Raw genomic sequence first — 22,500 nt, forward strand, 5'->3', positions numbered from 1 at the left:
TCTTTTTCTTTCTCTCTCTCTCTGTCTCTTTTACTCTCTCTCTCTCTCCCTCTCTCTCACTCTACATCTCTCTGTCTATCTCTCTCTCTCTGTCTTTGTCTCTCTCTCTCTCACTCTACATCTCTCTGTCTATCTCTCTCTGTCTCTCTCTCACTCTACATCTCTCTCTCTATCTCTCTCTGTCTCTCTTTTTCTATCTCTCCCTCTCTCTCCTTCTACATCTCTCTATATCTGTCTCTCTCTCTCTCTCACTCTACCTCTCTCTCTCTCTCAGTCGTTTCTCAGTCCCCGTGTTAGCAGTGAGAAAGGCGGCCCTGGATTCACTGCTCTTACAAATCAGATCAAATTAGCCACCGCGCTCTCGGCTCCCCGTGAAAGGAACGCAGAACTTGCTGTCATTACAAAGAGATGAGAGCCGTGTCTGTATGTGTGTGTGTGTGCGTGTGAGTGTCTGTGTGTGTCTGTTTATCCGCAGACAGTGGGTGCATGTGTGTGTGTGTGTGTGTGTGTGTGTGTGTGTGTGTGTGTGTGTGTGTGTGTGTGTGTGTGATCGGAGGCAAATGACGGGGGACAGGTATGCGACGTTGCCTGGGGGCGGGTCAAAACTATTAATCTGACATTTCTGACAAACCTGTTCTTGGTGTGTATGAACAGTAGCAGAGCGAGCGCCACTTTATCGGAGGGTGCCAAGCGCCGGAGTGTGTGTGGGCTTTGAAGTGTGTGCCGCTTTCTCTACAGAGGAAGGTTAAACAGCTTAGAGCGGCAGTCACTTTTACTTCTCTTCCTCTCCTCTCCCCCCCTCTCCTCTCCTCTCCTCTCCTCTCCCCCCCTCTCCTCTCCTCTCCTCTCCTCTCTTCTCTTCTCCTCTCTTCTCTCCGTTTCACGGCAGGGATGTGACTTCTCAAGCTCACGACTCAATTTACGTGAGCCGCACATTCTTCTTCTTGTTAGCACTGCCACCAAGCATGAGGAAGGCACACACACACACACACACACACACACACACACACACACACACACAGACACACACACAGACACACACACACACAGACACACACACACACACTGCCACCGAGCATGAGGAAGTCAAAGCTGCAGACAAGAGAATTACTATCCCGCTGTGACAGCACAAAGATATGAACACGTCCACACACACCCCTCCTCTCTCTCACACACACACACCACCTAATGCTCGCCGCGCCAGGGGCGCACCAGCATGTTCCTAAATGTTTATTTAGTGGGAACACGAATGTGACAGAATTGGGTCTGCTGCAAGACTGTGTGTGTGTGTGTGTGTGTGTGTGTGTGTGTGTGGCTCCCATCCGCCCATAAAAACAGTGGTTCAGCACGATGAGACCTCAATGAAGAGTGTGAGACACAGGAAACACTGAACAAAGTGATCGTTCACTTACACTCACCTGCTAAAATAAAAACAAAACACTGTGGAAGTGTGTGTGTGATGTGTGTGTGTGAACAAAACACTGTGGCTTGAAGTGCTGTCAGTTGAAGAGCTTGTTTGTAATCAGATGTGTGTGTCTGTGGCTAGAGCTACAAATGTGTGTATGTGTCTGTGTATTTTATGTGCATTTTTGTGTGTATATTTGTGCGTCTATACCTGTGTGTTTGTGTGTGTGTGTGTGTGTGTGTGTGTGTGTGTGTGTGTGTGTGTGTGTGTGTATGTGTGTGTGTGTGTGTCTGTGTTTGTGCGTGTGTGTGTGTGTGTGTGTGTGTGTGTGTGTGTGTGTGTGTGTGTATGTGTGTGTGTGTTTATTAGTATAAAAGCTTATGGCCTTGACATGGCTAACACATTTCTCCAAACAGCCCAAGCAGCCAAACACTCTCCAGCCCTTGTGTGATGAGAAAAACTACTAAGTTCAGCACATCAACACATTCCAGCCCTCGCAACTCATGTCAAAGCTGATGACATTAACAACCACAACAGCACCAGCGCTCCAGCCAGGAGTGGACAGAGGAGAGGACAGAGGAGAGGACAGGAGGAGAGGAGAAGAGGAGAGGACAGAAGGAGAGGACATGAGAGGAGATGAGAGGAGGAGAGGACAAGAGGAGAGTGGACAGAGGAGTGGAGAGGAGGAGTGGACAGAGGAGAGGACAGAGGAGAGGACAGAAGGAGAGGAGAGGTGGAGAGAGGACAGGAGGAGAGGACAGGAGAGGAGGAGAGGAGGAGAGGACAAGAGGAGAGGAGAGGAGGAGAGGACAGGAAGAGAGGAGAGGTGGAGAGAGGACAGGAGGAGAGGACAGAGGAGTGGACAGGAGGAGAGGAGAAGAGAGGACAGAAGGAGAGGACATGAGAGGAGGACAGGAGGAGGGGAGAGGAGGAGAGGACAAGAGGAGAGGACATGAGAGGAGAGGAGAGGACAGGAGGAGAGGAGAGGAGGAGAGGACAAGAGGAGAGGAGGAGAGGACAGGAGGAGAGGAGAGGAGGAGAGGACAATAGGAGAGGAGAGGACAGGAGGAGAGGAGAGGAGGAGAGGACAAGAGGAGAGGAGGAGAGGACATGAGAGGAGGAGAGGAGGAGAGGACAAGAGGAGAGGAGGGGAGGAGAGGACAAGAGGAGAGTGGACAGAGGAGTGGATAGGACGAGAGTGGACACACAGTCATTGTAGCATGAACGAACGAGAGCAGGTTGAAAGCACCAGCCGTTTTCACAGCCAATTGGAGCCAATTGCAGGAAGAGAGCAAAAGCGAGAGAGAGAGAGGGAGAGAGAGAGAGAGAGAGAGAGAGAGAGAGAGAGAGAGAGAGAGAGCGGCCGCTGGCAAAGAAGCGGGAGCTGAGAGCGAGAGCGGCGAGGGCAGTGCCAGGCTGGCACAGAGCATCAGCGATGCCCACGGCCAGAGGAAGGCTGCAGCGATGCCCGTGCCACTTCCTGTAAATGCGAGGTGACATGCGAGGGGCCTGAGTCAGGATGAGTGTGGCGCGGGCACGGCGCGGGCACGGAGCGGGCATGGCCTTGTGTTGCTGATCTAACACCCATGCCCCCAGAGGAAGAGGAACCGGGAACGGAATACTGCAGCAGAGCCTGCCAGAGAGAGAGAGAGAGAGAGAGAGAGAGAGAGAGAGAGAGAGAGAGAAGAGAGGGAGGGAGAGAGAGACACACAGAGACAGACAGAGAGAGTCGAGGGGGATTCTCTGCATAGACTTAACATTAAAACAACCCCCTGTGATTTTACAGGACCTGACAGGGGAGGACTGGCATGCCATAGTGCATAATACATAAGGACTGGCATGCCATAGTGCATAATCACACCGCAAATAATGAATACACCAATCAAAGCACATTAACATGGTGTCCACAGGCCAGAGGATGGTGATCTGAAGCCCAGCAGAACGCACTGCAACACGAGGCCGCGCCCGCTCCGTGTGTGCGTGTGTGTGTGTGTGCGTGTGTGTGCGTGTGCGTGCGTGTGTGTGTGTGTGTGTGTGTGTGTGTGTGTGTGTGTGTTGCATGTGCAGGAGCATGAGATGGGCAGCACACAGGCCAGAGGATGGTGATCTGAAGCCCAACAGAGCGCAGTGCGGCTGGTCAGGAGATTTCAGAACTGCGAGTGGATCAAAGTCATAACCTCTCAGAGATGCCAGTTGCAGTCTTCAGGGTGAGGATGACACGGAGGGGTTCTGTTGATGACCTGTAATGATCTCTGCCTTCTGGTCAGCCGGGGGCTACGCTGGTCTCCTACTGGCCGAGAGACCTTTGGGGCCAGCTTCTCATTGGCTGAGGTGTCTGTGGTGGTGTTCCTATTGGCTAAGAGCAGTGTTTGGGCGGGCAGCACGTGGTGGGAGTCCCCTGACCTGTCCTTTCTAGCGGGCGGCGCCCACAGAAATGCCATCTGGCCAGTGTAAATGATTACCGCGGCAACGGCTCGGCCACCTACCGCCAGTGGGAACCAAGGTCACACAACCTCTCAGCACTCTGTGTCATAACACACACTAATACACACACACACACACACACACACACACAACACAACCTCTCAGTGCTGTGTGTCATAGCATACACTAATACACACAGACATGCATACACACACGTACAGATAAACGCAAAAACACAAACATTCACACATGCACACTCTATCTCTTTCTCTCTCTCTCTCTCTCTCTCTCTCTCTCTCTCTCTCTCTCTCACACACACACACACACACACACACACACAACCTCACAGCTCTCTCTGCATGCATCCACACACACACAAACAGAATCATGCACACACACACACACACACACACACAAACATGCTTAAACACACATACATACATACACACTGAACAGACGGCAGAGGTGTGTTTGGGATTTTCATAGACGTGGAAAGTAGGAAAGTGTGTGTGTGAGAGAGAGAGATAGAGATGCAAAGAAAATCAAAGTCTTTGTGTGTGTGTGATTATGCTGGGGAGGGAACAGAGGTGTGTGTGACGTATGTGTGTGATAATACAAGGATGAAGAACAGAAGTGTGTTTGTGTGTGAATGTGTATGTGTGTGTGTGTGTGTGTGTGTGTGTGTATGTGTGTGTGTGTGTGTGTGTGTGTGTGTGTGTGTGAATGTGTGTGTGTGTGTGTGTGTGAATGTGTGTGTGTGTGTGTGTGTGTGTGTGTGTGTGTGTGTGTGAATGTGTATGTATGTGTGTGTGTGTGTGTGTGTGTGTGTGTGTGTGTGTGTGTGTGTGTGTGTGTGTGTGTAGTCATGATGTAGTGTGCTGTGCGGTTCATCTCATTGCACTGCCTCTCAGGAGGGCCCATATCAAATATATAGCTGCTCTATCCATTTTTAATTCTGATCGCACGAGGATGGCTCCGACGCAGCTGACCTGCAGTGATGGAGAACCACCGCACCAAGGTGGTGGACCGACCACACACACACACACACACACACACACACACACATACATACATACCGCACCAAGGTCGTGGACCGAGGGGGGGGCATCTCAGACCGTACGTTCGGCCATCCCTGAGTTTATCAGCCCATCTCCTCACTAGCGAGAGGGAAGCGGCCGGACATATCTACCATCTCAACGGTTCCTATTTAAAGGGGCTTTCTCAGTGGGTATTTTTATCTCCTGCCCTCTTCTACACTCCACTATGAGGCTCCTGAGTGTGTGTGTGTGTGTGTGTGTGTGTGTGAGAGAGTGTGTGAGTCAGAAGAAGCAGTGAGAGGAACAAGATGATGTAAAGGGGGAGTAAGAAAAAAGACCCAGGCAAGATTACAGAGTGTGTGTGTGTGTGTGTGTGTGTGTGTGTGTGTGTGTGTGTGTATGTGTGTGTGTTGGGGTGCTTTCACCTGACGATGGCAGATGCTCCACACTGAGCTTTTCTCAGTGACCGGCACAGACAAAAGAGTCATAAATCACTCAACACACACACATCTCCTCTCATCAACACACACACATCCCCTATCGCCTTTCGCGACCCTGTCCAGCTTATACATGCAGAGGGGGTGTGTGTTAGGGGGTGGGAGGGGGGGTCACCAGGGGCAGAGGTCGTTAGGGGAGGGGCGCCTCTCAGCCTGAGGCTCGACTAATCCATAGGTCACCAGCCGCACAAGTTCACATGCAACATCACTAGCCCACGGGAGACTGACCCCACCACCACACACACACACACACACATGCACATAGACACACACGCACACACATGCACACACAACACACACACGCACAGACACACACATGCACATACACACGGACACACGCATGCACGCACGCACACACAACACACACACACTGTAGCATGAAGACATGAGACGTGGGAGAAAGAGAGAGAGAGAGAGAGAGAGAAGAAAGGGGGAGGGAGAGAGAGAGGGAGAGAGAGAGAGGGAGAGAAAGGGGGGGGTGTTTCAGCTATCCCACTTCCCCTCACAGACTGGGTCTAGCACAGGCGGGCTAGCTCTCCTCTCCTCTCCTATGTCCCTTCACACACAGCACTTCCTGCCCACGAGGAATGATCCTCTGCCATCGTGTGTGTGAGCGAGAGTGTGTGTGTGTGTGTGTGTGTGTGTGTGTGTGTGTGTGTGTACTGTATGAGCGAGAGTGTGTGTGCTGTGCTATGTGATGTATCCAGTGAATCCGTTTTTTAATAAGCAGGCTTGTTTACAAGGCTCCCAGCTGGACGCGGTGCTGTACTGTGCGGCGCGGCGCGGCGCGGCGCGGCTCCATGCCTGATCTGTCCGGCAGCGTTGCAGGAGCCGCCCCCTAGAGGTCACTGCTGTCTCCATTTATTCAGCCTCTGCACAAACTCGGGCCAAAGCCTCAACACAGAAAGCATCACCGCTTTGGACCAATGTGCCACAAATCTTTTCACTAATATTACCCACAGTGTGTGTGTGTGTGTGTGTGTGTGTGTGTGTGTGTGTGAGTGTGTGTGGTGGCGTGTGTGCCTATGTGTGCATTTCTGTGAAAGAGAGACAGTGTGTGTGTATGTGTGTGTGTGTATGTGTTTCTGTGAAAGAGAGACAAATTGTGAGTGTGTGTGTGTTTGTGTGTGTGTGTATGTGTGTGTGTGTGTGTGTATGTGTTTCTGTGAAAGAGAGACAAATTGTGAGTGTGTGTGTGTTTGTGTATGTGTTTCTGTGAAAGAGAGACAGAGTGTGTGATTGCGATAGTGAGAAAGAATTTCTGTGAGTATGAGTGAGGTGTATGGGCATTTGTGTGGATCAAAGTCAAAGTTAGCTTTATTGTCAATTTCTTGTGAGTTCTTGTGGATGTGAGTGAGTGTGTGTGTGTGTGTGTGAGTGAGTCAGTATATATGTGTGTGTGTGTGTGTGTGTGTGTGTGTGTGTGTGTGTGAGTGAGTTAGTATGTGTGTGTATGCGTGCATGTGTGTGCATGTGTGCTTGCGTGCATGTGTGTGAGTGTGTGTTTGAGTGTGTGAGTGTGTGTTTGAGTGTGTGTGCGTGCCTGCTATTCAGATGCCCACAGCAGTGCGGGTGTGACAGGCATAAATCTGACTGCGAGTGACAGACAGAACAGAGGCTTTTATAGTAATTAGCCGGTCTTGGGTAATTCCAAAGGGCATACATTAACAAAAAAGGGAGGTTGCGGGCAGTATGCAAAATTCAATGAATATTCCTAATGGCTCTGGATAAAAATGCAGTCAAAACAATTACCCGCTCATTACGATACTTAAATGTGACACCTGGAGAATGCAAGGGCACTTTTCGCTTCCATTTAACATTTAACCGACCACCTGGGAGACCTGTGCAAAGGTCTGTCGGATCTCACAAGGTGATGGAAATTTGAATACTGTACACCAGACACAGAAAAAGCATCTGCTTTCTTATGTAAGACACTGCAAACTACGCTCGAGTAAATCACTCGGAATACATACAAATTTGGCCTCAAAAGAATATATATCAAAGGAACTGAACATGAGGGTAAACATTTTAACATGGAAAGCATATAAAAACATGTACTGTACTAAAAGGCAGAATCTCCTCCGTGCATTTCTAATCACATGACAGCAGGTAGCCATCAGTGAAACGATAGCTTCACCGCTGAGAAATTCATCCAAATGCCAATTTATTAATACGGTGCAGAATACCCCTAAATTAACTTAATTTGAATTAACTGAGGCACTAAATGCAGGCGCAGGTTTCCGTCCGTCGTGCTAAGGTTGGCAGTGTGCTGGGTATTGATAACCATTTGGCATTTATTAAGACAAAACACAAATCCAGGAGACGCAGGACTGTGGAGGGGGGGGGGGGCGCCCGTCCCTCAACAGTAGCAGGTGATTTATGAAGGATTTCTGAGGGCCGAGAGGCGAGCTCAACTCATCTTGGGCTTGCTTGCTTGTTTATTGGACTGCGCTTGCAGCTGCTGCCCAGGAGAGGCATCATCACAGGCAAAAAAAAAGGTGTTGCTGATTCTGTTTTTTTGTTTTGTTTTAACAACAAAGAGAAAAACATGCGACAGCATCGAATCAATCAACGCTATGTAAGAGTCATGTCCAAAGGGGCTCACTGTATTTGAAGACTTTCCATTCCATACATGAAACAGCAGTGCTCACTGACTGCCAGAACACCTACACAACAACAACTCTGAAACAATCATTATTTTTGCTTTGATTTATTCTCAAATAAAGACACTGCAGATTTGTCTTCTTCCAATTTCCCAGCTGTTGTGCTGTAGTTTGTGCAGAAGGAAAAAAAACATAAAAACATAGGCTAATCTAGGCCTACCCGTAATAATAATGTAATGTCCAGAACCAGACTCACAAATGCCATATTCCGAGCTTTTTCATTATTGTATTACATAGCTCTAACACAGCTGTTATTTAATGTTATTTATGCTTTTCTCTCCGGTTAGGGTGGACAGTTAGAGAGGAGTTGTTATGACATAACTGTTAATGTTTTATCGGCAGCTGACGGATGCGACCCCTGATAACGTCAACGTAACGACGCCGTAACGAGGACGCTGGCTGTCTCTTTCTATTTCATTTCGGCGGAAATGTGAATGAAGCCGGCAGTGCTCTCCCCTCAGCGACGGATGCATCCGAGACTAGGCTACAAGAGAAGCAAGGCGTTCGGAGGCTTGAATAACAATCGGCCACACACACACACACACACACACAGCCCTGAACAGATCTGATTCCTCCTCGGTAGCCTTTTTCCGCGGGACGTGGCTTGGCATGCTCTTGTCATTTCTCATGTTACAGAACATCAATCATACGGCTGAGACTGTGCCCTTGCGCCGGCCGGCCCTGATTTACAAACATTAGCAGGGAATGCAATTACACAGTCCTTGCCCGAGAACTGCTCACAATGCGGCTGGAGCAGAGACGGGGGAGGCTAAACAAACCCGTTTGTGTTTTGCAAGGTGCCACACAGCGATAAACGCGGGGGCAATGGCAGTAGTTGAGAATAGTAAAGGCATTGGTATTGAGAAAAGTGATGCACGGCAAAGATTACCGTTATTGTTTCACTGAGAGAACACTGTTAATAAATCAATATTTAGTCTACATTTTCAGCAGAATAGAGAGGTACTCTGTGTGCCAAAACACAAAGTTAATCCATTTATTTCTTATTTGCCAAAGTAGCCTACCACAATTTTGCATTGGCAAAGGTAATCATAGATTAGCCTTTTGCGTAAAGGATTTCTCTAACTGCATTTTAATACATTCTAGCATATATCTAAAAAATATACTCAATAGCAAACCTGACCATGGTGGATGTAATTAGTCAAGATCAGGTTCAAGATCACGACAGATGTTGAGTAGCCCTAATGACTATTACAACCGACATGTAGGCTAAGTAGCTTCGCACAAACCTTAAAGAAAGCGTACTCCTGTCTTTACTATTGCGCAGGCTATAATACCATCAACGACAATATCTCCAAATAATCTCATTTAGGTTGAATTACAAAAATACGAATACGTGGACTAGGCTAGCCTACCGACATAGGCTGCATACGAACTTTCAAACGTGGTCTATTTTCTAAATAACGCAAGAGATAAAAGTGCTCAGAATAATCTTATCAACCATTCCGATAACAATGTCCGTTTCAAACATAACAAGTAAATATGGCAACATATCCAGAATGCATCACGTACAAACCGCACTTGCTCTCAAATCACGCGTCATCATGTCGGGAATGGAATAAAACATTACGCTGGCAAAAAGTTAAGTCCAAAGCCCCTGATTCAGGAAGGCATTAAAAGTTTCCATTTTCTATCAACCTCCCCCCCAAAAGTGGCGAAAAACGTCTTATAATGCATTAAAATAAGCCTCATGGCTTGGCGGGTCCCGACTGAAGCGCGGCGAACACAGAGCGCCTGTGCTGCTCCGGTCGCTCCACCACTGATCAATGATTGAACTGAACAAAGGCAGAAGAGGATCAATTTCTAATAACTATCAATGCAACACCGCCTGTTTCAGTACCAAAAAGTCACCAAAAACATATTTGTCAACACGATTACATACAATACTATGTGCGTTATCATATACAGAAGAAAGGTAAAGGAGAACACTAACCTGAAGCCGCCGTAGATCAAATTTCTTCCAATATTGAAACATCGATCCCACATCGGCGGCCATCTTGGGGGATATTGAAGAGATTTTTTTCAGCGGCTACAATAAATATACGGGCTGGATTCCCCTCGTTAAACAGCGTTGACGCTCTCCCGCCTCACATGAAAAAAAAATCTTATGAAAATAAAGAGTCCCCCAAACTTAACGCGGATATGTATTTGGAAACGACGCGGTTTTTGCCTATAGTAATCCGGCTGTTTTTTTAGAAGTACATGAATATCCATGCATTTGAGCTGGACTAGAGATTAACTGAGCAATCGCACTTGATTTTGGTTTGGTAAAGTTATCAATACTGACGTAACGGGTTGATCAATATCGTCTGGAAACGGGAAGGAGAACAACAGAATAATTAACCAGAGTAGGCTATTCGCAGTGGTTTACTCACGGACGAATTTGCATACTTTACAAATTAAACAGTTCAACCAACAGAGTTGTTTTCATTTAAGAATGTGGTCCTTCAGATAAAGTTTAACCACCTCACTATTATTCTCCATATGTTGACTAGGCTAGCCTATGTGATACGGATTCTCCTTTTAAACTATACGCAATTCTGCTGAATAAATTTGTCAACTTCTTGATAGTGCTTGCGGATATGATTTGGGGCGCAGGTGTAGAAATACATATGCACGCTTACTCAGTGACAGGGTGCACATGTAAAAAGAAGAAGAAGAACATGGCACACCCTATTTGATATTATTCAAATAGATAATAAGTAAGCTTTGACTTTGGAAGTGATATCTTCCCTTGATTGATTTCAGATTTGTTAAGTTATATATTAAGCCCACGCTCCAAAGCCACCTGGTCCAGGTATAGGCTAATTCTAGCCCAATGTCGGAAGAATAGTTCTTATGGTAGGCTTCTCGTCTGTCTCTATGCTCAGATGAAAGACACGTTTTAAATAATAGTCCACACTAATATAAGGGGTGTCGTCCTAGTATATTGTAGGCTATTAAATAGTGAGCAGTTTGTTGGAAAATATGATCACTATCATATCTTAATTAGGCCTACTTAGTTTAACAATATATACGAATTGTACTCACATAGTACAGTACTATAGGGTACAGTTCATTTTTACCGTTTTGTCTTTCTGGTCACCAACATTATTTCAGGTAGAGAGGAGCCTGCACACCTTGATAGGTTCTACTGCAGGTGCAGCTATTTCGCAATAACTGAAGAGAATGAGAAAAGAAAAGCGCAACACTGCTTGCTCCGCGGTGCAACCGATTTATTAATAAACTGACGTTTCAGTCAGTCAGACCTTAATCAGAGCCCAAACCAAGTCACTGCTCGCTCCGCGGTGCAACCGATCTATTAATAAACTGACGTTTCAGTCAGTCAGACCTTAATCAGAGCCCAAACCAAGTCATTTGTCCATGTGATAGGCCTACATTAGGCTATGTTGCCTATAGTGAAATAAATTCAGGAGATTAGAGAATTGGTCATATAGGCTACTGATGAGGGACTGTCCTACTTCTGAAACTAGTTTTGTTTAGCTTTGGGTGTCTTGGGGATGTAACATATTTTATATATAGATAGCTAAGGGAAATGTGCGGTGATTTTCTAGGGTCAAACTGGTAAGAATGGGTACTGCAGTGCAATGTCATCTTTATTCAGTAGTGGAACATTGGTCTTCAAACGGACGTCTTTCTGCACGTACAGCGATTGAACTAGAACATGAATGCAGATATATTTGGCGTGTAGCACGGCGCTGAACTTCTCTCGTTATCATTCATCAACTGACTATTTCTACCCTGAAATAACCTGAAGGCTTTTCTTTTGTTCTTGGAGATGTCTTCCTCCCGTCCTGCCCCCTCTTGTGGCAAAGAATAGTTACTGCAACGCATTACAACAATGTAAAATCACCTGTTCAAACTGATCAATGTAGTCCCTCTGTCTGAGGAAGGTCACGCGGGGCCAGAGGCCCGGTATGGCTATAGGGTCCGTAAGAGGAGCTAATACCGTGCGCTAGCTGCTTATAAACAGTGATGTAAACAAACAATGGCCTGGGATCTGAACATGATGTCACCCTCAACGGCCCCCACACCAGAAAAGCCAGACTCAACACACTCCATGATGTTAAAACAAGAGCTCTTCAAAGGAATGTGAATTTTGAGAAATTCCAGGAGGGTTTTGTTTTCCTGTTTCCGCTCATCATGGGATTATTGCAGATATTAACCTCAGACACCGAGATGAAGTTTCATTTGGGGAGGGATATCATAAATGGAGGTACGCGAACAATAAGTCTGAAAACAGGCAAGTCATTCATCTTTAAGGTAATTACAGCGCATTACTGTCAGAAGCGAATATGATGTTTTCAAGCCAGGCAAAACCCCCAGGGGAGAAAAAACGTGATTATTAAAAGTTTCATTTTTATTGCATTTTATTTATGGCTTGAGGGGAAAACTACATGCATAGGTCTAATAAGAAAGTAATAACCGATCTTATTTGGCAAAGACTCTTTGGCAAATTTGAAATTTAAATTAGAGCCAGGGTGAGACTGTGTTATGCTTTCATATCATTTCCTTCAATATAAAAACACAGTGTTTACAATACAGTGTTGATCCCTCTTTTCAAACAGCTCACACAATGCTTATCCATGCGCTATGTTGGGCGTTGTGACTGATGAGTGTCCTTGTTCACTGCACTCGTCTTCTGTTCGGTACCATGGTCAGTTTAGAGGCGGTGACACCGGTGACAGGACGCGGGCCTCTTAAAGGCGTAGTCCCCAACTCTGTTTCAGTCTGAGAGAAAGTGGAATAGAGCATTATGTCCAATATTCTAATATGTGGTTTAATGTTCTGCATTATGCCCAATATTCCAATATGTGGTTTAGTGTTCTGCATTTCTCTCTAGTGGGTCACTTTGACACTAAAAGTAAGATTCGATGTAATGACTCTATATGATATCTGTACTGTCCCTGTGTATATCTGTGTGTGACTATGTGTATTTAGAGATAAGAGAGATTTAGAGATATAACATTATGACTTTGCAGCATTTCACTGTTCTGCATGGCTGCGTCAGTAGCTATCTGCTCCAGATAGGTTGCCAATTATTAGAGTCTGATTCAGTGTAGTCCAACGTGAGATGGGATGACCGACGCCATCTCCCGTCAGCCTGGAAGGATACTTAAAGCCTAGCTATTTCATTGTCTAGTTAGAGCAGCTGATGGATCTTTAGGTGAAGTCATGCTGTCTCTCCCTTGATAACCCATAGGTCAGATGCGCATCATCCTAAGCCATAGGTCAGAAACATGTTCGAGCTCCGGCTCCAGCCAACACTGCCCCCAGTTCTACCACAGAACCTTGAATTTCCCCTTAGGGATCAATAAAGTATCTATCTATCTATCTATCTATCTATCTATCTATCTATCTATCTATCTATGTACGCTGCCCCCAGTTCTACCACAGACGTTTCTGACGCGGAATGTTAAAACACAGGTAATTTACGTTGCCCCCAGTTCTACCACAGTCTAGATGCTGTTTCTGAAGTGGAACATTAATACTCGGGTAATGTGCACTGCCTCCTGTTCTACCACTGACTAGATGTTGTTTCTGAAGTGGAACGTTTTCTCAGGTGATGTCCAGATGCACAGGTTGATATCACTGTCAGTATTATTTTCAAACATCTTTTAATCTGAATCTTTTCCTCTTCTATTCCAACACTCCCAGGACTAATCTGGTGTTGGTCAGGTGCAGGAGCTGGCTCTATCTCGGAGATCTGTGAGATGCTGCACAGCCTCTGAGCGCCACCAGGTGGATAACAAAGGAAGTTTAAATCTGTGATCAGCTTTCACCCAAAAACAGTGAGATGAGCTCGACTGTATGATGCCTACAGCCTGAAATGATTGCATTGTCTGTCAGTGTTTGTGTGCCTCTGGAGTAGTCTAAAAATACACTCGGATTGGTTTGGACTGGACTATACATTTTAGTGTAGTCTAAAAATACACTCGGATTGGTTTGGACTGGACTATACATTTTAGTGTAGTCTAAAAATACACTCGGATTGGTTTGGACTGGACTGGACTGGAGTCGATCATTACATTGTCACTACACAGTGTAATAACACAGCATGTAAATACAATAATAAGTATAAGTATACACCCTTTCAACAAGGTAAACAAAAACAATGTTTAAATGTTCTATTTGGTTCCCAATCTACTTCCTCTGCATTAAGATAACATATGGAATGTTAAAACGGAAGCCTTGTGGAACAACTATGATGCTGATAATGGAACTCTCTTGAAAGGGTCTGTAAATAATATATAATAAGTATAAGTATACGTAAGTATATACTCTTTTGATCCTGTGAGGGAAATTTGGTCTCTGCATTTATCCCAATCCGTGAATTAGTAAAACACATTCAGCACACAGTGAACACACAGTGAGGTGAAGCACACACTAATCCCGGCGCAGTGAGCTGCCTGCAACAACAGCGGCGCTCTGCGCTTGCTCAAGGGCACTTCAGCCGTGCCTACTGGTTGGGGTTCAAACAGGTAACCCTCCAGTTACAAGTCCGAAGCCCTAACCAGTAGGACACGGCTGCCCCACATAGGAAGACACTTATACATGTACTTGTGATGCTAACCCAACCATAACCCTAGTACACATAAATACAACCCATTACACCATTACTGCTGGCTGCTGAGTGTTTTACTAAGTAAACAGTGCACTTACCATATAGCAGCTAATAACGGCCGTGAAGCACACAGGGTTTCCCATTAGTGTGGTGCTTGATCTGGGGTCTGTTTTAGCGCGCTAATGAGTTAGTGGACAATGGCCTGTCCCTGTTATAAACATGCTAATCCTGCGGTACGCTCATCACGCTGACATCATCGGGAGCCCTGCTGTCTTTGTCACACTGTAATTCGTCCTGAGCAAAGACGCCGGATGAGCCTTGTGCTCTACAGCACACACCCATGGTCAAACACATACAGATATACACACCCACGGTCAAACACATGATATACAGATACACACACACACACACACACACACACACACACACACACACACAGATATACACACCCACGGTCAAACACATACAGATATACAGATACACACACACACACACACACACACACACACACACACACACACACACAGATATACACACCCACGGTCAAACACATGATATACAGATACACACACACACACACACACACACACACACACACACAGATATACACACCCATGGTCAAACACATACAGATATACACACCCACAGTCAAACACATGATATATAGATACACACACACACACACACACACACACACACACACACATATACAGACACAAACACATACACACAGACACGCATGCACGCACACGCGCACACACACACGCGCACACACACACACACATACAGTATACATATACAGTACACACACACAGACACACATGCACATACACGCACATACACACATATACATACACATACAGTACATACATACTCACATATACATATATACATTCACTCACTCACTTACACATACACACACACACACACACACACACACACACACACACACACACACACACACACATACACTCACATTTACACACACACAAGATGGAGGCCTGTCTTATCTGCCATCGATCGAACTTCTCATCCTGGACTTATCACTTCTAATGGTGGAACAGACACCGGACGGACGGCCATCCAGGGCTTTGGGCCGGACAGCCCATGAGGGGTGTGGGACAGAGTGATCCGGATGTGTGTAAGTGTGTGTTCATGTGTGTGTGTGTGTGCATGTGTGTGTGTGTGTGTATGAGTGTGTGTGCGTAAGAATGTGTGTGTGTGTGCGCAACTTGTGAGAGAGGGGATCTGTGTATGTGTATTTGTGTGTGTGTACACACACCTTGTAAGAGAGTGTATCTGTGTCCTGCTGGTCAGTGAAACCCAATCCACTCCCCTCCTGTCCTGCTCTGTTCCCTCTCCTCCTCACTGGCCCTACGGGAGGACACTGCTGTCTTATCACTAAGGTTATCTCCTGCTAGGGGACTCCTCTCCCTTGAGCTCTTAAAGGCACCAGTGAACACACACACACACACACACACACGCACACACACACACACACACGCACGCACACACACATACACACACACACACACACACACACACACACACACACACACACATATTACACACAGACACACACACACACACACATACAGTACACACACACACATCATTAGAGCCTCTTTCTCAATACAGTCTGTATCACCTATAAAATGTATGGAACACAATGTATACAATAGCACATTCTCATTTACTCAAGCAATGATGTGAAAGGCTACAAGACATATTGTATTTACCTGATGTTTTACAGTAATACACACACACACACACACACACACACACACACACCGGATGTATTTTTCAAACCCTTTATTCAATGAAGTTGGGTTGGTAGCAGTCACTATAATCAGATCATCAGCGGATCACTATTGTACCTGAACACAATGAGAGCCACTTATTAGTGTGTGTGGTACAGTAGGAGAGAGCAATGGGCTCGATGCCACTAGGGGATACTGAGGGATGCCACTAGGGGATACTGAGGGATGTGTGTATCCATTCCTATATTCTAACCCTCCTCTGGTCTGTAGTGACCAAACTGTCTGTGACTGCCTCTTATCATAACATCTCTCTCTTTCTCTCTCTTTCTATCTCTCTCTCTGTCACCCACCCCCCTCTCTCTCTCTCTCGCCCCCCCCCCCCCCTCTCTCTCTCTCTCTCACAATAAGGTCCAGGGATAGAATGCAGCAAGTGGGTCTGTCCTTCATGTAGCCTAAAACCCACCTGCTCCGCTCTCAGGGGGACGACCCAGTCCCATTCCACTGTCCACAGTGTCCCGTGCCCAGCTGTGGAGTCAGAACCTTGGCCAGCCATTCTAGAACCCCATTAGGGCTTGGGTTCTGGTTCCGTGTGACAATGCCCTGGAGGTGAAGTGTGGGTCATGGAGAGTCCTGGGGGCCATGCTATACCAGAGAGGGTTGAAGCGGAGCTTTGGCTATGCCCTACAGGTGCTCCTGCCTAGAGATGGAGAGACAGGGGGCTATTCATAGCACGGGGGAGTGGGTGGGTGGGTGGAGGGGTGGGTTTGCAGGGCAGATGGGGTATGTATATAATGCCGCCTGTCTTATTGCCCTCCGTGTGGTCACTCAGGTCCAGCCAGCCTCCCACAGCATCTCTGAGTCTCTGTGCCCAACAGCGCTCCAGCTTCAGTCATGGTGAGTGCCCAGATGCCCATACTTATGCACGGTGACCCGGTCACACTACACACACACACACACACGGCTCTAATATTACCTGGCTACACCACAAATGTAAGCTGATAAAGGAAGGGGGGAAAGCTCAGGTCAGCGTGGGCGTGCGGCTGGCTTCATGTACTGTAGAGGGGCTGTCAGGAGTGACGTTTAGACTGGGCAGATGCACGTGCACAATACAGGTTCAGATCTGGACCCTGCTCCTGGTTGATAAAGTATGCCGTGTTGAAGGGGGTTCGTCTCTCTGGTCATGGTATCGACCTTACCGTGATGGCATGTGTGTTGTGCTTGTTCACTTGAATGGAATCTGAAACAATGCGTAGTGATTGATAAAGAGCACGTCTGCAGAGGGCTTTGTTGGTTTGTTTGTGTCTGCGGCAGGCAGAGAGATAAATAGCTCCGGAGAATAAGAAACTGTGTTCTCAGCACACAGCACGAGGCAAGTCACGCTAATATTAATGACGCTTTCACGCCACAAGTCAGTAACAACGCTCAGTAACAGCAGGATGAGCTTTAGTCTCCTGAATTAAACTGAGAGCGTATCTAGAAATCTAGAATAACCCACAGGAGGTTGTGTTTACAGAGGAATATGCTTGAGGGATGCTCTAAAAACGATATTAATTGATGACTTTGGATTCTAGAGATTCAGTTCTGTAGAGAGACTGTTTGAGTTGGAGAGTTCTCCGTAAACCATTCCATTATATGGATTTCAGAACCTTCTGCAGGGATTCCAGAAGATTCCACATAGACGTTTGGAACAGTCTGGGTGTTCTGGAGCGTGTGACCTTCAGCTCTCAGTGCAGGCGGGCACAAATGTCGGTGGCTAATCCACAGTGAGCATCCCACAGCAGCTGTCTGGAGCCATGTGGATCTGAGGGGTGTGTGTGTGTGTGTGTGTGGGGGGGGGGGGGGGGGGGGGTGCGGTGTGATGTCATGGCACAGTGCCGGCTGCCAGCCCCTGTTTGCCTGATTCGGCAGCGGCGGCAGTGGCGGCGCTAATGTAAATAGTTGAGCGTAATCCTCGCCTTGACGGGATTACCACTCAAACAGAGCTGGGAGCCAGAGCTGTCAGCCCACCGCCCAGACACATAATCCCATATCTGATGCTCGGGCTCAGGACCAGAAAGGAGCCACCAAGCTAATTATAAACCCCTGCCGAGTGTGGAAACATCTCCACTGGAATATGCCCCTGCGCCAGAACATACACACACACATACACGCATACAAATTCACACACACACACACATACAGTACACACACACATACAGTACACACACACACATACACGCATACAAATTCACACACACACACACACACATACAGTACACACACATACACGCACACAAACACACACAGACACACACATACGTACACACATGCAGTACACACACACATATACACACACACACACACACACACACACACACACACACACACACATACACACATGCAGTACAAATTCACACACACACACATACAGTACACACACACATACACGCACACAAACACACACACACACATACACACATGCAGTACACACACACATACAGTACACACACATACACGCTTGTGTGTGTGTTATGTTGGTGTGAGGTGTGACTATTAAGTGCAAAACATGTGCGACTTACCGTAGTTTAGGTCGTCTTCCACAATGATCCTAATGAAGCTCGAAATGAACTTAATGAGATTGACAGACCATATAATGTAATTAAACATGCACTCAGAATAGGCTTTGCGAAAAGAGCATTGAGTCGTGTATGTAGAGGACCCTCTTACGTTGGCATCCTGCTGTTATTGGGAGATAATTCAGAATAGGGATGGGGATAGCTTTATTTTTGTCTGTCCGTGTCGCGGCACATTTAGACCGCAGAGTTGCCCACGTCTCTGCCAGAGTAGCACCATGGTGGCAGCGTTGCCCACGTCTGTGCCAGAGTAGCACCATGGTGGCAGCGTTGCCCACGTCTGTGCAAGAGTAGCGCCATGGTGGCGAAGTTGGGCACGTCTGTGGCGGCGTAGCGCCATGGTGGCGGAGTTGGTGGGCACGTCTGTGCCAGAGTAGCGCCATGGTGGCGGAGTTGGGTACGTCTGTGGCAGAGTAGCGCCATGGTGGCCAGAGTAGCGTCATGGTGGCGGAGTTGGGTACGTCTGTGGCAGAGTAGCGCCATGGTGGCCAGAGCAGCGTCATGGTGATGGTGTGGGAAACACGCAGATGACTGACGGGTCCTTCCTGCCTCCAGGCGCCAAAGAAGGCCAAGCGGAGAGCGGAGGGGGCCAACTCCAACGTCTTCTCCATGTTCGAGCAGGCCCAGATCCAGGAGTTCAAAGAGGTGGGTGGTCAGAGGCTCACACCACACACACATACAATACACATACACATACACAGACCTACCTTTATGAAGTACCAATTCGCTCCACGCTTTCACAAACAAAACACAATCTTATTCTGACAAATAGATCAATTAAAAGAAGAAGTGTGTGTGTGTGTGTGTGTGTCTGAATTTAAGTGTGTGTGTGTGTGTGTGTGTGTGTGTATTCCAGCGAGTCAGCTCCCACTCAGCCTCTAGTGTATGTGTGTGTGCATGTCAGTGTGTGTGCATGCGTGTGTGTGTATGTGTGTGTGTGTGTGCTGGTGAATAATGCACAGTGTGTCAGCAGCGATTAGAGCGCGGGCCTGATTTCCACGCTCAACAGACACTGTCAGGCCTCCGAGCGGCAGGAGAAAATGCAAAGGGACAGACATTCTTCCCCGACGCCATCCACCGAGGAAAGAGCAAAACAAACGGGATAAACATGAGGCTGATCCAGACTGGCATTGATACCACACACACACACACTCGGACGCACGCATGCACGCACGCAGACACACACAAACACACACTCGCACGCTCACACACACACACACTGGGAGGAGACATTCAATACACACACACACAGACACACACACACACACGGCCACACACACACACACGGCCACACACACACACACACACACACACACACACGCACGCACATACTGGGAGGAGACATTCAACACACACACACACACACACACAAACACACACACACACACACACACACACACACACACACACACACACACACACACACACAGAGGAGTGGGAAGTCTGACAGATAGAATGAGTGGGGAGGGTTTGTGAAAAGACATGGCAAGGAGAAATGCTCACACAGCCAAAATAGAGCTTAATAAAATCTCAGGGAGGAGGCAGACACACACACACACGCACACACACACACACATACACACACTCATCTGGCCACATACTCCGCAGGCACACAAATTAATTTGACCACACACGCCTCAGACACACACTCTCATAGGTCTCCATCATATGTCCATACCTTACACACACACACACACACATGCACACACACACACGCACACGCACACACATACACACACTCATCTGGCCACATACTCCGAAGGCACACAAATTAATTTGACCACACACGCCTCAGACACACACTCTCATAGGTCTCCATCACATGTCCATACCTCACACACCTCCCTTGCACTTTAGCGCAATTGACTTTGTGTGTGGATCTTGGGGGCTGTTTCTATTTTACCGGCGGGATCATGACTGTTGCGCCCGACGCAAATCTAAAATGGGGTGGTCTGAAGTAGCTACATTAATCATGGGTGTGGTTTGGGCGTGCAATAAACCAATCAGAGCGTCATCTCACATTCCCTTTAACAACAGGCACGCTTGTTTCATGGCGGATTGCTATTATAATGGCGGAATTGCCAGGCGCAGCCTGGAACGGTTCACAGCGCTATAGTCAGTTGGGAACAGTTTGCTATTGATTTTTCCTCTTGACAAAATGTAATACAGAAATGCACTTTCCGATGTTTTGGGATCACTCTCACTCTTGAATCACGAGGTTATGAATGCATGGTGATACTTTTGCAATGTATCTAATCTAATATTACCTCACTATAGACAATGCAGATCTGTCAGATAAGCTCTCCTCTCCCGTGCTGCTGCTGGGGCATTTGGGTTAAATGGCATCGGCATGCAGTTCAACATCAGGTCTCATTAAGTCCTCTAATATTTCCTAATTTATGTCATCAACACATTCGTGATTCGTGGAAATGTATTCGCTAGATTTATACCTGTTTTTTCACATCAGACACCACACTGATTTCCCTCGTGTAGCAATATTTTTCCTTGTAATTATGTATGGTTTGGAGAAATGGGAACTGCGTCGTATAGATGAGAGGAGCAAAGTGCATTGCGCAACACAGACGCCCAAGCAAGCGCTCCTGCAGGTGTAAGCTATCATCAGGCAACAGAAACAGTTTCCAAGTTGACCTTTCCAACTCTGCACAGTATCCCATTAACTGCATGACAATAGGCTATTTACAATATTTTATGTAAAGTAGAGTTTGTAAACACGCTATCATCAACTTAATGCACGCACAACTTTTGTTTGAGCAGGAGAGAGAATAACAATGAATGGACGCAGCAACTACAGAAATTGTAGCGAAGGCTACTTGCTGCTTTCTTTAACTGTATATGGTTGCTGGTTAACAGCACATAATAAGTATATTTAAGCGAATTCACAAACTCAAGACTTCAAGGCCATCATGGATATAAAACGCTTTTTTAAAACAGAACAACAAAACAAGAAAGGATGGAGGGAACATAGCAAAGCTTGGGAGTTATTTCAGATGGGCTACAACAAGGTAGGCAAAATTGTGGTGCTTGTCAAAACCTTAGCGCAGCTGGAATAATGCTTATAGGCTGATGTTAAAGCGCACACGATGTTTAAAGCCATACACAACGGTAAATTGGAACAAAACTAAAGGTAACTTAAGCCTTTATAGGGCTGTATAAACGTTGTCCAAATTAATAGGTCGTAATTAGGCGTTGTTGTTGTAAAGATATTGCATGTAGATGTACTATATAGGCTACTAAATTTTTAGTTGACCAATGCACGAACAAACCCAGGAAACGGACAAATATTATCAAGGCTTTGAATGTTTCCATCTGTGCACAGGGTGTCTGTAGATCGGTGTGCATAGCATTCATTCCTGCAGACCTGTGGCCATGCATGCGCCCTTAAAATAGCATCTGAATTTGCGCCACTGACTTTAGACCAGGAGGTTCCTGGTCTGTGGCGGAATTGTTTTCTGAAACTAAAAGTCAATTGCGCTAGAGTGCAAAATAGAGCCCAATGCC

The 22,500-nt window shown here is 46.7% G+C and overlaps 2 protein-coding genes and 1 long non-coding RNA gene across 4 annotated transcripts in view; 1 reads left to right on the plus strand and 2 right to left on the minus strand.

Moving 5' to 3' along the window:
• Positions 1-10,115, minus strand: part of LOC121714998 — a 72,246-nt gene extending 62,131 nt beyond the window's left edge. Inside the window, exon 1 of the long non-coding RNA XR_006033499.1 lies at positions 9,978-10,115. This is a non-coding gene — a long non-coding RNA (uncharacterized LOC121714998). The remainder of the gene's footprint in view (positions 1-9,977) is intronic.
• The window catches only part of LOC121714956 (tripartite motif-containing protein 16-like), a 964,796-nt gene that overhangs the window by 928,335 nt on the left and 13,961 nt on the right, over positions 1-22,500 (minus strand). The gene's annotated exons all lie outside the window — the stretch shown is intronic.
• myl2b (myosin, light chain 2b, regulatory, cardiac, slow) overlaps positions 17,194-22,500 on the plus strand; it is a 9,788-nt gene continuing 4,481 nt past the window's right edge. Inside the window, exons 1-2 of the mRNA XM_042100267.1 lie at positions 17,194-17,263; positions 19,537-19,626. Coding sequence (XP_041956201.1) covers positions 17,261-17,263; positions 19,537-19,626 — 93 coding nt within the window. The 5' untranslated portion in view covers positions 17,194-17,260. The remainder of the gene's footprint in view (positions 17,264-19,536; positions 19,627-22,500) is intronic.

This window comes from Alosa sapidissima, chromosome 8 (assembly GCF_018492685.1).
Source record: "Alosa sapidissima isolate fAloSap1 chromosome 8, fAloSap1.pri, whole genome shotgun sequence".
NCBI lineage: Eukaryota > Metazoa > Chordata > Actinopteri > Clupeiformes > Clupeidae > Alosa > Alosa sapidissima.